Source organism: Neoarius graeffei, chromosome 28, assembly GCF_027579695.1.
Source record: "Neoarius graeffei isolate fNeoGra1 chromosome 28, fNeoGra1.pri, whole genome shotgun sequence".
In the NCBI taxonomy this organism is placed as follows: domain Eukaryota; kingdom Metazoa; phylum Chordata; class Actinopteri; order Siluriformes; family Ariidae; genus Neoarius; species Neoarius graeffei.
In genome coordinates this window covers 45462491-45479081 of record NC_083596.1, presented here as the reverse complement: position 1 = coordinate 45479081, position 16591 = coordinate 45462491, and the positions used below count along the sequence as shown (strand labels likewise).

At 42.8% G+C, this 16591-nt stretch overlaps 1 protein-coding gene across 8 annotated transcripts in view; it reads left to right on the top strand.

Annotated features, from left to right (window-relative positions):
• Positions 1–16591, top strand: part of LOC132875719 (uncharacterized) — a 43195-nt gene that overhangs the window by 1483 nt on the left and 25121 nt on the right. For 3 of the 8 annotated variants that reach the window (XM_060912712.1, XM_060912711.1, XM_060912710.1), the window contains exons 3-5: positions 8039–8263; positions 8512–8705; positions 11139–11301. In XM_060912712.1, the coding sequence (XP_060768695.1) occupies positions 8039–8263; positions 8512–8705; positions 11139–11301 (582 nt within the window). Of the gene's footprint in view, positions 1–7843; positions 7942–8038; positions 8264–8511; positions 8706–10544; positions 10680–10707; positions 10939–11138; positions 11302–16591 lie in introns of those variants that run through there. The other 5 variants (XM_060912713.1, XM_060912716.1, XM_060912715.1 and 2 more) reach the window with 5 other exon arrangements.

Here is a 16591-nt window from a genome sequence, read left to right as displayed (position 1 = left end):
AAAAAATGCCCACCGTCGTGGCTCAGTCGACTAAGGCGGCATACCATGAATCCGGGGACCCGGGTTCGATTCCGACCTAAGGTCATTTCCCGATCCCTCCCTGTCTCTCTCTCTCTCTCTCCAGCTCATTTCCTGTCTCTGCACTGTCCTATCCAATAAAGGTGAAAAAAGCCCAAAATAAATTCTAAAAAAATATATATCTGTCTAGTAGATCATTGCTTGTAACCATCATTGTTTATTGTACAATGAATATCCGTAAAATTAACAGTTATGTATTGATTATTGTACATTGAATACCTGTAAAATTGAACATTTTCAAACTGTTGTTTTTACAAGTGTTGATATACCTTACCGTAAAGCCATATACACTGTATTTTTTACAGTGAAAAAATGGCAACCACAGCTGCCAGTTTTTCACTGTAAATTTGATAAGATTTTTTTTTACAGTGTATGTCATGGCAGACATTAGAGATTAATAAGTCCAGCCATAACCGTACCATATGTCATGAATACAGGTGACAGACAGATGTAAAAGATGAAAGAGAGCTTATTTAGGCAAACTGACAGACAAATCCAAATTGTGAGGCCAAAATCAGAATAAAAACAAAACAAAACAGGCAAAGGTCAGGCAAGGTACAAACAGGATGTCAGAGGCAATATCAAAAAGGCAAAGTCCAAAATACAAAACAATGTCAAACCAGAATCAGCATAATAAAAATACTAAAAGGCCTAGCCAAGTCAGACACATGGAACTGAGTGTACACTTTACAAAGAGTGAGTGAACTGAAAGTCCTTTTATACTGTGACTGTGAAGTGATTGAGCTCAGGTGTGTGTGATTCGAGCTCTGGAGACTGTGAGTGGTGAAGTGCAGGATGGTTATTGTTGTCTGTATTCACCATATTTGAAGGCCACTGTGAATTCTGGGAAGTGAAGTCTTGAGATGAAAGCAGGTACAGATGTGACACATATAACAGAACTCTATGCATTGCTATGTGAAGACAAGTCCAGATATTGTTCCCAAGGTTTACCAGATTGCTGTTTTTATTTACATGTAAACCTGCGCTTGATTCACTGATTCCTGTGTGTTTCTCAGTTTTCTGCTTGCTTCTGAAAAACCTGCATGCAATTATAACAGGAAGTATGACAGAGATCAAATATAATTTGATATAATTTGCAAACATCAGTTGCAGGAAAATAGTACAACAGACAGAAAATCAGAACTCCTGTTAACAGGATTAACTGTTTTCTGGTTGAAATGTTAAACTATGTACATTTTGTAAGCATGTGGATAATTAGAAAATAAAATAAGCTATAATGATAGAGGACATTTATATTAAATTTACAAGTGGACCTGGAGGACTTTCATCAATTGCAGTTGCTCCACTGTCATTTCATAATCTGATCATTTTACTCTCATCCAGATAGGTACATAGTAACGTTAAAGTAGTAGTTTATATACGCTATATGGCCAAAAGTATGTGAACACCTGACCATCACACCCATACATGGCCATTTCCTACACCTTTGGGATGATTTGGAATTCTGAATTAGCGCCAAGTCTTCTCGCCCAACATCAGTGACCAACCTCACTAATCCTCTTGTGGCCAAATGGACAGAATTTACCACAGATATGCTTAAAAATATAATGGAAAGCCTTCCCAAAAAAAGGTGTGCAGAATAGGGGAGGACTTTGGGTCCACATTCTTTGAGATTGGTTTTCCCAGGCCAGCATACTCCTACATTTAAAGTGAAGCAATGTAGGATGCAGGTAATATACAGTAAGAAGAGTAACACACACACACACACACACACACACACACATGGTATAACAGAGAAAAAGACATAAGCTGTACTGAAACAATACTGTATGCTTTTAGAAGTGGAATTTTTGTGAAATATTTTAAGTAGTATCCATGCCAAAAGTTTTTTGTTTTTTTTGGTGGACCTTGAAAATATATGCACCAAATTATGAGCCTTTATTGCATTCATTATAATACTAACCCCATTTCCAGAAATGTTGGGATATTTTACAAAATGCAATAAAAACAAAAATCTGATTTGTTCATTCGTGTAATCTTTATTTAACTGAAAGTTCAAAGAAAATTTTTCAGTAGTTTTACTGATCAACTTAATTGTATTTAATAAATATACTGTAAACGAAGTAAGATTTTGATGCCTGCAACACACTCAAAAAAAATTTGGAAGAGAGTGTATAAAAGGGGCAACACCAAAGGCTCAGTCTTTGCAAGCAAGGATGGGGTGTGGCTCACTGCTTTGTGCCAAAATTCATGAGAGAATGTGAGTCAACTGAAAAAGAATATTTCTCAAGACTAAAATCTCAAAGATTTTAGGTCTTTCAAAATCTACAGTACATCATATTGTGAAAAGATTCAAGGAATTTGGAGACATCTCAGTATGTAAAGGGCAAGGTTGGAATCCACTGTTGAATGTGTGTGACCTTTGAGTCCTCAGGTGGCACTGCCTGAGAAACCATCATGCTAATGTGACAAATATAGCCACATGGGCTCAGGAGTACTTTGGAAAACTGTTGGCACTTAATAGAGTTCGCCGTGGCATCCAGACTTGCAACCTGAAACTGTATTAACCTGAAACTGCCACATACCCTCTGGCCTGCAGCGGACCTCCCCCCCCCCCATGGGACAGGAAGTCCGCAACCACCGTCTGTGCCCTCAGCCTATGGACCACCTCGAATTTGAATAGCTGGAGGAAAAAATACCAATGGGTGATCCACGCGTTGGCATCCTTCATGCGGTGGAGCCACTGGAGGAGCACGTGGTCTCAACAGAGGGTGAAAGTGCGTCTCAGTAGGTAGTACCAGAGGGCGAGGACCGCCCACTTGATGGCTATGCACTCTTTCTCTATTGTGCTATACCTGCCTTCCCACATTGACAGTTTCTGGCTAATGTATAGCACAGGACGTTCCTCCCCCTCCACCTTCTGGGACAGAACAGCCCCCAGCCCTCTGTCTGATGCGTCCGTCTTTAAAATAAAGTGGAGAGAAAAGTCAGGGGAGTGTAACAGTGGCCTGCCACACAGTGCAGCCTTTACCCTAGAGAAAGCCTGTTGGCATTACTCCGTCCACTGGACCGGATCTGGTGTTCCCTTTTTAGTGAGATCAGTCAGTGGGCTGGTGACATCCGAATAATTAGGTATGAACCTATGATAGTAGCCAGCCAGCCCCAGGAACAGTCTCACCCCCTTTTTGGTCTTGGGCCTTGGGCAGGCTGCAATCGCTGCTGTCTTATTAATTTGGGGACACACCTGCCCATGGCCTAAGTGGAAACCAAGATACCATACTTCCACCCGCCCAATTGCACACTTCTTTGGGTTAGCTGTGAGACCCGCATGCCTCAGCAACTTTAGGATGGCCCTAAGGTGTTTGAGGTGCCACAGCCAGTCATTGCTATAGATGATAATATCATCGAGATACGCAGCTGTGTAGGTGGTGTGGGGGCGGAGAACCCTGTCCATGAGCTGCTGGAATGTCGCGGGAGCCCCAAATAACCCAAAAGGAAGTGTGACAAATTGGTGTAAGCCAAACGGTGTGGAAAAGGCTGTTTTCTCTCGACATAGAGGAGTCAAGGGGATCTGCCAATATCCCTTTGTTAAATCCAGTGTCGAATAAAAATGAGCAGTGCCTAATCGATCGAGCAGCTCATCAATGCGAGGCATTGGGTAAGCGTCAAATTTAGACACCGTGTTGACTTTTCTATAGTCCACACAGAACCGGACCGACCCATCGGTCTTGGGGACCAGGACCACCTGGCTGCTCCAGTCACTGTGGGACTCCTCGATTATGCCCATTTCGAGCATGGCCTCAAGTTCATCCCAGACCACCTTTTTTTTGTGTTTGGGCAGACAGTAAGGGCGGCTGCGCACTACCACCCCCAGGGGCGTCTCAATGTGGTGTTCTATGAGGTGGATATAGCTGGGCAGGGGCGAAAACATGTCGGAAAATTCCTTCTGCAACTGGACTACCTCCGTGAGTTGGGCCGGGGAGAGGTGGTCTCCACAAGGGACCGGAGTGGTTGGCGATGTCAATTTTCTTTTTTGAACCTCCAGCTCCAGCTCCGCCTTCTCTGGGATTACTGACACCAATGCCACAGGAACCTCCTCATTCCAAAGTTTTAACAGATTGAGGTGGTAAATTTGCAATGCCCCACCCCTGTCCATTCGCTTCACCTCATAGTTAACGTCCCCGACTTGCCATGTGACCTCGACGGGCCCTTGCTACTTGGTGATCAATTTGGAGCTCGAAGTAGGCAATCATACGAGTACTTTGTCTCCCGATGTGAACCCTCTAAGGCACGTGCCCCTGTCATAGAGTTGGATTTGACGTTCTTGCGCCTGCTGCAAATTCTCCTGGGTTAAGTGCATGAGTGTGTGGAGTTTGGCACGCAGGTCGAGAACGTATTGAATTTCATTCTTACTAGATGAAAGTCCCTCCTCCCAATTTTCACATAGCATGTCCAAAATGCCACATGGCTTACGCCCATATCATAATTCAAATGGTGAAAAATCTGTGGAGGCTTGCGGGACCTCTCGTACTGCAGATAACAGGGGCTCAAGCCACTTATCCTAATTATGTGCATCTTTGCTTACGAACTTCTGAATTATGTTTTTGAGAGTTTGATTAAAACGTTCCACTAAGCCATCAGTTTGTGAGTGATAGACACTGGTGCGGATAGGCTTAATCCCCAGTAACCCATACAGTTCGCGCAGTGTGTGTGACATAAATGTAGTGCCTTGGTCTGTCAGGATTTCTTTCGGAATCCCGACCCGGGAGATAAAGCGGAAGAGCACTTCTGCAATATTGTGTGCTGAGATATTGCGGAGAGGGACTGCTTCTGGATATCACGTTGCATAGTCCACCAGAACTAAAATAAAGTGATATCGCTGTGCTGACTGAACTAATGGCCCGACGAGATCCATCCCAATTCTTTCAAAAGAGGTCTTGATTAAAGGGAGAGGGCGCAAAGGCACTTTTGGAGTGGCCGCGAGATTTACTAATTGGCATTCGTGGCACGCGGCACGCCACACACCACCAACGGACATCCCCACAAATCCCTGGCCTGTAGAACCGGGACATTATTTGGGCTAGTGTTTTATCCTGCCTTAAGTGTCTGGCCATGGGATTAAAGTGAGCCGCCTGGAATATGAGTTCTCGACAGCTCTTTGGGATTAATAACTGTGTTATCTTTTTGCCAGTTTGAGTGGCCTGTGTCACTCAGTATAACCTATCCTTAATAATAGAAAAGTAGGGGAAGGCCGGCGTCGCATTTGGCTGGAGAATTTGACCATTGATTACTCTTACTTGGTCAAATGCTTGCCGCAGAGTCCCGTCTCATGACTGCCTAACGGGAAAGCCCCAAGGGAATCCCCGAAAGAGGGAGGAGGGACGGGGTGCTCCTCACTCTGCGTATCGCCCTGACGTGGTGCTGATGTAGATGGCTCCGTGACAGCTTCTCCCACCAATGCTAGTCTGGGGTCTTCCCCAGACAGATTACTGCAGGACCCACTCCTTACTATGTGTGTCATTAACTCCTTAAAACCCAGCCAATCAGTCCCCAAAATCAGTGAGTGGGTGAGACGAGGGTTAACTGCTGCCTTTACACTATGCTTTTCACCCTGAAATAGAATGTAGATGGACACTAAAGGGTAATTGTGAACATCCCCGTGCACACACAACACCTTCACCACTCGTGCTCTCCCCAATGCCTCACCTTGCACCAGGCTTTGGTGGATTGAGGTCTGGTTATGGCCGGAATCCACCAAAGCCTGGTACATATCCCCATGGAGACTTACCGGTATATGATACACTCCGGCCTGATCAAAGGTGGTTTCTGGTGCGTCGGGGACCCAGACCACCACGCCCACCTCCATTGCGGAGCACTGATTTTGGAGATGTCCAAAATGGCACTGTCGGGTGATGCTGGGCGATGACACTGGACCCACTCTGCCATTCCTCCGGAAGTTGCGCGATTAATTGTTCCAGTGTCATCAGGTCGATAATTCCTTCGGCGTCGCGGGCATCTGCCCTCAGCCACCGCCGGCAGGCGTCCCGGAGTTGTTGCCTGAATGCGAATGGTCGGCCGACCTCCTCCAAGCGCTGCCGCTGTTGCTCTGGGGAACAGCCAACACGCTGGAGGATGGCTCTTCAGAGGTCTGTGTACACGAGCCGGCTGTTGGCGGGGAGCTGCAGTGCGGCAAGCCCATCAGGCATGGATCTCATCTCTAGCCGCTTTATCCTGTTCTACAGGGTCGCAGGCAAGCTGGAGCCTATCCCAGCTGACTACAGGCGAAAGGCGGGGTACACCCTGGACAAGTCGCCAGGTCATCACAGGGCTGACACATAGACACAGACAACCATTCACACTCACATTCACACCTACAGTCAATTTAGAGTCACCAGTTAACCTAACCTGCATGTCTTTGGACTGTGGGGGAAACCGGAGCACCCGGAGGAAACCCACGCGGACACGGGGAGAACATGCAAACTCCACACAGACAGGCCCTCGCCAGCCACGGGGCTCGAACCCGGACCTTCTTGCTGTGAGGCGACAGCGCTAACCACTACACCACCGTGATCAGGCATGGATAAGGTCTTTAAATAGCGAGGACTCCATGGGGCTGTTCCCTTCTGCACTCCCGGGTTTCGGCACCACTGTAGAAATGTTATAGATGTGGGTGGAGCACAGAAGTACGTCAGGCTGTTATTTGCTTCTGAGTTATTTTTATTTTTATTTTTCAGCACAGCTCTGTCCGTTGGGGACACACACAAACACACACTCATACACACAGACTACTATCGTGTTCTGGGGCTGAGCTCTCCTCCTCTCACTCCTTTTATAGGGCACTGTCACTGTAAGACACACAAACACACGTTAATTGACAACAGGTGTAGCAATATGACCACTCACCTTCCCTGACTCCGCCCTCCATTCACAGACTGACGCTCAGCCATGCCCCCGCTGCCACAGGGGACATCAGTGCCCACAGCATGGGTGAGTTGCATGTGTGTGAAGCTACCATTGATATACTGGGACATATATTGGGATTCTAGAGAGACATATTCATTAAGGCAATGTCTCTCCCCAAGAAGTCCATGCTTATTTCAGCAGGACAATGCCAGGCCTCATTCTGCATGGGCTACAACAACGTGGCTTTGTAGACAGTGTGTGTGCGCTTGACTGACCTGCTGCCAGTCCAGATCTGTCTCCTATTGAGAATATATGGTGTATCATGAAGAGGAGAATTGGACAACGGCAACCATGGACTGTTGAGCAGCTGAATTCTTGTATCAAGCAAGAGTGGACAAAAATTCCAATTGCAAAACTGCAACAATTCATATCTTCAGATCCCATATGATTAAAAAGTGTTATAAAAGTAAAGGTGATGTAATAGAATGGTAATAATGTCTGTCCCAACATTTTTGTGTATGTTACAGGCATCAAATTCTAACTTCGCTTATATTTACAAAATACAATTAAGCTGGTTAGTAAAGCTATTGAAAATCTTTTCTGTTTACTTTTGTCAGTTAAATATTCACGTGAATTAAAAAAAATCACAGGTTTTTGTTTTTATTGCATTTTGGAAAATATCCCAACTCTTCTGGAAATAGGATGAGTATAAATTTATTATACAAAGTAGCTTAACAAAATTTCTCATCAACTAAATGGTCATTAATTACAATAATGGTCATTATTAGAGTAAATCAAGTGTACGATGGTATCACAATATTACAGTATTACAGCTTTTAATGATTATTTGTCATTATTATTAGTTTATTTATTTATTTATTTATTTATTTTTTACCAAAAGCAACATTAAAAGGAAAAATTGATACAGTCATCCCCAGTCTGCCCTATTTTATTTGGGGAGCACAGGCCATTTGATGATGATCCACAAACATATCCATCGTGGGTAATATCTTAATAATATTGATTGATTGATTGATTGATTGATTGATTGATTGATTGATTGATTGATTGATTGATTCCTATTTTTTATTTACAGGAAAGATAACAGATGAAATCTCAGGAAAGAAGTTTTTTGTTCTTCTTGTTGGAAAGACATTAAATGCTCATCAGAAAGTCATAGACCATCTTAAAGCCCAAAGACCAGGTCTGCAGGAGGTGAAAAATGTAGATGAGTGTGATTTCATTCTGGTTTTCTGCCCTGTTGTTTCGCGAGCTGGAACTGACATTGAAGATGCAGTGAAAAAACTTCAGAAGGAATCCGGTATGAAAATATATAAGAAATAGATAATAAGTTACAGAAAAATAATCAGTGACGTGGTGGTGTGATGTGGCCTGACACAAAGCAGAATTACTGTTACCACCACACCATAAAGTTGATTATTTTACTATGACAGGATGTCCTGAAGTGTCTTATTCTTTCTCGCACAGCAATTTATTGTAAAAAGTTGTTCCCTCACCAGCCTCTCTTCTTCTCTCTTGATGTTAATAAGAATTTGATGTTTTCTCCAGACACCAAACCTGCTGTCCTGGTGGTGCTCCATCACACGTTTGACCGAGAGTGTGTTGTACCAGACAGCAGCAGAGCTGTAAAGAGGAAGAATTTGATCACAGTCGACTGTCTGTTTTATGAGGATCAGGGATTACTGCAGTGTCAAAGAAACAGTGAATCACTGGCCAGAATTACAAACATCATAAAATATCAGGTAGCTGTTAATTTACTAATTTGACCATTATTTATTTTAAGCCTCTATCATGCTAAAAAAAAAAAAGATGAACATATTATAAAGGGTAAGATCATGAAATGACTTCTTGTCCCATGGAAATATGTGTTCGTTTTGCCTGTTTCCTTCTGTTAGTACAGAGGTTTTCAAGTGGGGTCCATGAAGCATAGTTAGGGGGTTTATGAAAGCTGTATTGTGTATATACTATTTAATCTTCTTTCGTCTGTTTGACTGGTTGCTAAAAGTGAATGTTTCATCTAACTCTTAGACATATAAAAGATGCCATATGTTATCTTACTACATGATCTAATTGCAGTTTTACTTAAAAGATGAGGGTGGGAAGATCTGGAATAAAAAGTTCACTGGCACCAATTAACAGTTATTCAATGAAATCGAGTCGTACATGAGCTGATAGCTGACGAGGCGCGTAGCACTGAATCGGCTATAAACCATGTACGACGAGATTGAGTGGAAAAACAGAGCTTTTTTATTTTTTACAAATTCAATAAATAACTTTATACAAAACGTCCAACAAAATGATTTCTGCTTAGGCAGACTTCTTAAAAACCTAACAATGGCTGCACTAATTGACTTTAGTGTTTTTGTTTTATCGAAAGTGCTGCCGGGCAGCACGGTAGTGTAGTGGTTAGCACTGTCGCCTCACAGCAAGAAGGACCGGGTTCGAGCCCCGTGGCTGGCGAGGGCCTTTCTGTGTGGAGTTTACATGTTCTCCCCGTGTCCGCGTGGGTTTCCTCCGGGTGCTCCGGTTTCCCCCACAGTCCAAAGACATGCAGGTTAGGTTAACTGGTGACTCTAAATTGAGCGTAGGTGTGAATGTGAGTGTGAATGGTTGTCTGTGTCTATGTGTCAGCCCTGTGATGACCTGGCGACTTGTCCAGGGTGTACCCCGCCTTTCGCCCGTAGTCAGCTGGGATAGGCTCCAGCTTGCCTGCGACCCTGTAGAACAGGATAAAGCGGCTAGAGATAATGAGATGAGATGCGAAAGTGCTGCCTTGCTGTCGTGCCGAGGTATAGAATAGCTTTAGACATTTATTTAATTCTTCCTTGGACATTTCAGTTTTGTAATTTTCAAACTTCAATGCTTTGCAGTACTTCCTTTCTGTTAAGGACAGTTGTTGAGACAGGATTATTTTCTCATGTTATTTGCCATTTTCACTTCATTCTCACAGTCACATCTTCACAGTATTTATTGGTCACACAATTCACGGTCACAATATTCATGCAGCTTGTGACCAATATGACCAATAAATCCTGTTAAGACATGACTGCGGGAATGAAGTGAAAATGGTAAATAACATGAGAAAATAATCCTGTTTCAACAACTGTCCTAAACAGAAAGGAAGTGTTGCATAACCTTTGTGTTGGTATAATTGATAGATTGATAGGAAGAAGAAATATACGAAACAGAAAGATACACTGTAGAAGAGAAAAACTGAAATAATCTCTGCTGACATAGTTAGTAGTAAAAGAGCTGTTCAAAACAAATGATCAGAGACTGGACTGGAAAAGGAAAAAAAAACAATAGTGAAAGGGAGTGCTATAACGATATGTATGGAATGGTGGTAAAGTGGAGAAAATAAGAGGAGGTAAAGAAAGGGGAAAAAAGTCAGGAGATACTTTTCTTGGGGCAAGTTTGATCGGATACGATGGCGTTTAACACAGAAGCCAAACACACGCGATGTGAGTGGTAAGATGGTGGCCAGATGGCTTCACTCGTCTCTACAGCTGGGAATAGGCTATGAGCTCTCCAGATTTTATATCGAGCTCAGTGAGTGAACCCCGAGCAGATACAAGATGTGGGCGCAATGCGACTGTGCTGAAGATGAAAGTTGCGTCACGTGCATAAGCGATTCAAAGTGAAAGTGAAAGTGTAAAGCGACGGTGTTTTTGATGCGCTGGAATTTAACTCTGCAGAATCTGAAGAGAACATTCGAGGTTAGTAAACCCTCCGGAAGAACCGTGTACATAATAATGAGGTTTTAACTTTTCTTTTAATCGTAAAAATGTGTTTTTGTGATCAGACACCGCGTGTGCTTAGATGTGTGTGTCGACTTTTCATTTTAATCTTGGTATTTTTGTTTTGTTTTCCTCAAAGCTCAACTTGACACCCAGAAGCCTGATTTATTCTGATCTGCTCCCAGACAGACAGAAGCAGCTACCAAAATGCTAAGGCATTATGAAAACAGATGCAGCTGTAAATGAGTCATATCCAGTTGGATGACAGTTATTCAGTGTCAGATGCATTATCAAAACAACAGGCCTTCCTCTTGATAACTAACACCACTATGCTATGATTTTTTTTTTTCATTTTAAGATGTGCAGGATTCAGTGTCTGACAACACTATGTGCCTTTTTGCTTCTTATTTATTAATATCCTATATTTTAATATTCTAGGAAGCAGATAGCATGGAGAACCCCAATGAACATAAATTAAAAGAAAACCAGTCCAAGAAGACACTACATGAGTCACGGCTGAACGCGACTGCTGAAAGTGAACCTGTTCGAGATGCTGAGGCGAAGAGCGAATGTGACAACCAAAACGAACCAAAAACCTCTGGTAGGAGTTCAAAAGTAGTTTCTTTTTCATGCATTTTAGAGATTTTATGCCAATTTTATCTGCTTCTGTAAGGAAATGAGCTTCAGCAAGCATGTAAATGCTTGATTAAAAAAAATAAATAAAAATATTAGGTTGAACCATGATAATAGGTTCTGTACTGTACAAATATTTATGTCCAGGTTGTAGCCATGGAGTCGACATACTGGCGGGGGGAACAAATCTGCCAGAGGGCAGCTAAGTCCCCCAACTCTAACCCCCCCAAAAACCTATTTCTTGCCATTCTAAAAATATTTAAAAAATGATTTATACATATTCTCCAACACATGAGATGAACTTTAAGTATTGATTTATTTTACAATTATACCTAATAATGTATTATATTACATTACACTGATGTGTATCTTCTTTTTTACCTTTTCTTCTTTCATTGTATGTCATGGCAGACATTAGAGATTAATAAGTCCAGCCATAACCGTATGTCATGAATACAGGTGACAGACAGATATAAAAGATGAAAGAGAGCTTATTCAGGCAAACTGACAGACAAATCCAAATCGTGAGGCCAAAATCAGAATTAAAAACAAACAAACAAACAAACAAACAAACAAACAAAAACAGGCAAAGGTCAGGCAAGGCACAAACAGGATGTCAGAGGCAATATCAAAAAGGCAAAGTCCAAAATACAAAACAATGTCAAACCGTAATAATAATAATAATAATAATATGACATGAATAATAAAAATACTAAAAGGCCTAGCCAAGTCAGACACATGGAACTGAGTGTACACTTCACAAAGAGTGAACTGAAAGTCCTTTTATACTGTGACTGTGAAGTGAATGAGCTCAGGTGTGTGTGATTCGAGCTCTGGAGACTGTGAGTGGTGAAGTGCAGGATGGTTGTTGTCGTCTGTGGTCACCATATTTGAAGGCCACTATGAATTCTGGGAAGTGAAGTCTTGAGATGAAAGCAGGTATGGACGTGACACATATAACAGAACTCTATGCATTGCTATGTGAAGACAAGTCCAAATATTGTTCCCAAGGTTTACCAGATTGCTGTTTTTATTTACAAGTAAACCTGCGCTTGATTCACTGATTCCTGTGTGTTTCTCAGTTTTCTGCTTGCTTCTGAAAAACCTGCATGCAATTATAACAGGAAGTATGACAGAGATAAAATATAATTTGATATAATTTGCAAACATCAGTTGCAGGAAAATAGTACAACAGACAGAAAATCAGAACTCCTGTTAACAGGATTAACTGTTTTCTGGTTGAAATGTTAAACTATGTACATTTTGTAAGCATGTGGATAATTAGAAAATAAAATAAGCTATAATGATAGAGGACATTTATATTAAATTTACAAGTGGACCTGGAGGACTTTCATCAATTGCAGTTGCTCCACTGTCATTTCATAATCTGATCATTTTACTCTCATCCAGATAGGTACATGGTAACGTTAAAGTAGTAGTTTATATACGCTATATGGCCAAAAGTATGTGAACACCTGACCATCACACCCATACATGGCCATTTCCTACGCCTTTGGGATGATTTGGAATTCTGAATTAGTGCCAAGTCTTCTCGCCCAACGTCAGTGACCAACCTCACTAATCCTCTTGTGGCCAAATGGACAGAATTTACCACAGATATGCTTGAAAATATAGTGGAAAGCCTTCCCAAAAAAGGTGGGCAGAATAGGGGAGGACTTTGGGTCCACATTCTTTGGGATTAGTTTTCCCAGGCCAGCACACTTATACATTTAAAGAGAACCAATGTAGGATGCAGGTAATATACAGTAAGAAGAGTAACACACACACACACACACACACACACATGGTATAACAGAGATAAAGACATAAACTGTACTGAAACAATACTGTATACTGTATGCTCTTAGGAGTGGAATTTTTGTGAAATATTTTAAGTAGCATCCATGCCAAAAGTATTTTGTTTTTTTTGGTTGACCTTGAAAAAATATGCACCAAATTATGAGCCTTTATTGCATTCATTATAATACTAACCCCATTTCCAGAAATGTTGGGATATTTTACAAAATACAATTAAAACAAAAATCTGTGATTTGTTCATTCGTGTGATCTTTATTTAACTGACAAAAGTTCAAAGAAAAATTTTCACTAGTTTTACTGATCAACTTAATTGTATTTAATAAATATACTGTAAACGAAGTAAGATTTTGATGCCTGCAACACACTCAAAAAAATTTGGAAGAGAGTGTATAAAAGGGGCAGCACCAAAGGCTCAGTCTTTGCAAGCAAGGATGGGGTGTGGCTCACTGCTTTGTGCCAAAATTCATGAGAGAATGTTAGTCAACTGAAAAAGAATATTTCTCAAGACTAAAATCTCAAAGATTTTAGGTCTTTCAAAATCTACAGTACATCATATTGTGAAAAGATTCAAGGAATTTGGAGACATCTCAGTGTGTAAAGGGCAAGGTTGGAATCCACTGTTGAATGTGCGTGACCTTTGAGTCCTCAGGTGGCACTGCCTGAGAAACCATCATGCTAATGTGACAAATATAGCCACATGGGCTCAGGAGTACTTTGGAAAACTGTCACTTAATAGAGTTCGCCATGGCATCCAGACTTGCAACCTGAAACTGTATTAACTTGCAACCTGAAACTGCCACATACCCTTACTGCCCGACCCAGGCTGGGGAGTCGTCCCGCCTGCAGCGGACACCCCCCCCCCCTTGATGGGACAGGAAGTCCGCAACCACCGTCTGCGCCCTCAGCCTGTGGACCACCTCAAATTTGAATAGCTGGAGGGCAAGATACCAATGGGTGATCCACGCGTTGGCATCCTTCATGCGGTGGAGCCACTGGAGGAGCACGTGGTCTGAACAGAGGGTGAAAGTGCATCTCAGTAGGTAGTACCGGAGGGTGAGGACCACCCACTTGATGGCAAGGCACTCTTTCTCTATTGTGCTGTACCTGCCTTCCCGCATTGACAGTTTCTGGCTAATGTATAGCACAGGACGTTCCTCCCCCTCCACCTTCTGGGACAGAACGGCCCCCAGCCCTCTGTCTGATGCAGGGGCGATTTCTCAGAGACAACAAGGGAAGCCGAGCTTCCCCTAAAATTCTCTCCCCAAACTGCGGCATCTATGACGTTGAATTCTCATTAAAACAATAACTTGCATAACATAATATATGCCCAAGATTGTATTTACGTTCATAACTATCCTGTAACTTATTTGAGTGATGTCTGACAAACTTGCAGTTCGCTACGAGAATCACCTTTGCTGCCAGGTTGTAACCAGCATTGCCAGATACTGCTGACGTTTTCCAGCCAAAATATGTTCAAAACCCGCCAAAATGCACTTAAAACCGCCCAATCTGGCAACATTGACTGTAACCTTTCTTATTTCAATGGGCTCTATGCGCTGGCAGCTGGGTTTCCGTTGCAGTCTATGAGAGGGCTCTGAACAGCCAATTTCGGCTAGTTGTTATTGGTTAAAATCCACAAAATCGTCACTTCCATGGAAGCCGGGCTTCTCTGGGACTAAATGAGACAGTGGGAGGGGCAAGAAGCCGGGCTGATGAAGGATTATTGGAGGTAGTGTTTGAAAGACATGAGGAGGGCGGGCTCTGTACTTCAGCTTCGGCGAGGAACACGGTAAGCATGATCAGTCCCTAGCAGATGTCGAGAAAGTGTAGTCGTGTGCCAAAGTGCTGTCCGAATTTCTTTTCATATAAACGTTTCTTCTCATTGATGTCTCTGTACATTACTCTGTAAATAAATGTAAATATTACTCGTTGTGCTCCGTTAACTTTCATCCATTCTATCAGTTTGATCATTCGTGAATTCACTCGTTTATTTCATTTGTAGTTCAATCTGGTTGTAGGCTAGCTTGAGCCTTATTGGGATCTGCAGTGCTAGCTGCTAACAGAAATTGGTGAAGTCTCTGGAAAGCACAACCAGCTAGTATGACAGGGTCACAGACCATTTTCTGGAAAAGGAGCGGAGGGCAGAATTTGTGTATCAATAGTGTGCATCATATAATGTTCATGAATCTGAAGTGTGTATATTGTTCAGTAATGTTAAGAGAATGGTGGGCTCTGTGTTATAGGTTATACCTGGGTATAATATTCAAGGTTCTGTGTGTTGCGTAGCCTACCTGGCTATGAATTTCCAGACTGTGTTGCAGAAGATGTTCAAGTATGTGTTGCACAGCTGGGTGTTGTGTTAAAGACTCTGTGTTGCATATCAGGGTATGATTGTTCAAGGCTCTTCGTTGAATAGCCAGTGATTTTTGGATGTTTGATATTTTTGATTAAGGATATGAGGCACTAGCCTGGCAAGCCAGACTATAAGATGAAATGTACAAGCAAAAATACTTTCTGCCACTAGGTAGGGTTGTCTAGTTCACTGTGCTAATGGGGCACACCTTTCTATGCTTTGATATCCGGCCTACAGGTTTTACGATGAATGCGTAAAATGGGCTTCCCCTGTTTTAAAAAACCAGCAGCCGCCACTGGTCTGATACGTCCGTCTTTAAAATAAAGTGGAGAGAAAAGTCAGGGGAGTGTAACAGTGGCCAGCCACACAGTGCAGCCTTTACCCTAGAGAAAGCCTGTTGGCATTGCTCCGTCCACTGGACCGGATCTGGTGTTCCCTTTTTAGTGAGATCAGTCAGTGGGCTGGTGATGTCCGAATAATTAGGTATGAACCTACGATAGTAGCCAGCCAGCCCCAGGAACAGTCTCACCCCCTTTTTGGTCTTGGGCCTTGGGCAGGCTGCAATCGCTGCTGTCTTATTAATTTGGGGACACACCTGCCCATGGCCTAAGTGGAAACCAAGATACCGTACTTCCACCCGCCCAATTGCACACTTCTTTGGGTTAGCTGTGAGACCCGCATGCCTCAGCAACTTTAGGATGGCCCTAAGGTGTTCGAGGTGCCACAGCCAGTCATTGCTATAGATGATAATATCATCGAGATACGCAGCTGCGTAGGTGGTGTGGGGGCGGAGAACCCTGTCCATGAGCTGCTGGAATGTCGCGGGAGCCCCAAATAACCCAAAAGGAAGTGTGACAAATTGGTTAAGCCAAACGGTGTGGAAAAGGTCGTTTTCTCTCGGCATAGAGGAGTCAAGGGGATCTGTCAATATCCCTTTGTTAAATCCAGTGTCGAATAAAAATGAGCAGTGCCTAATCGATCGAGCAGCTCATCAATGCGAGGCATTGGGTAAGCGTCAAATTTAGACACCGTGTTGACTTTTCTATAGTCCACACAGAACCGGACCGACCCATCGGTCTTGGGGACC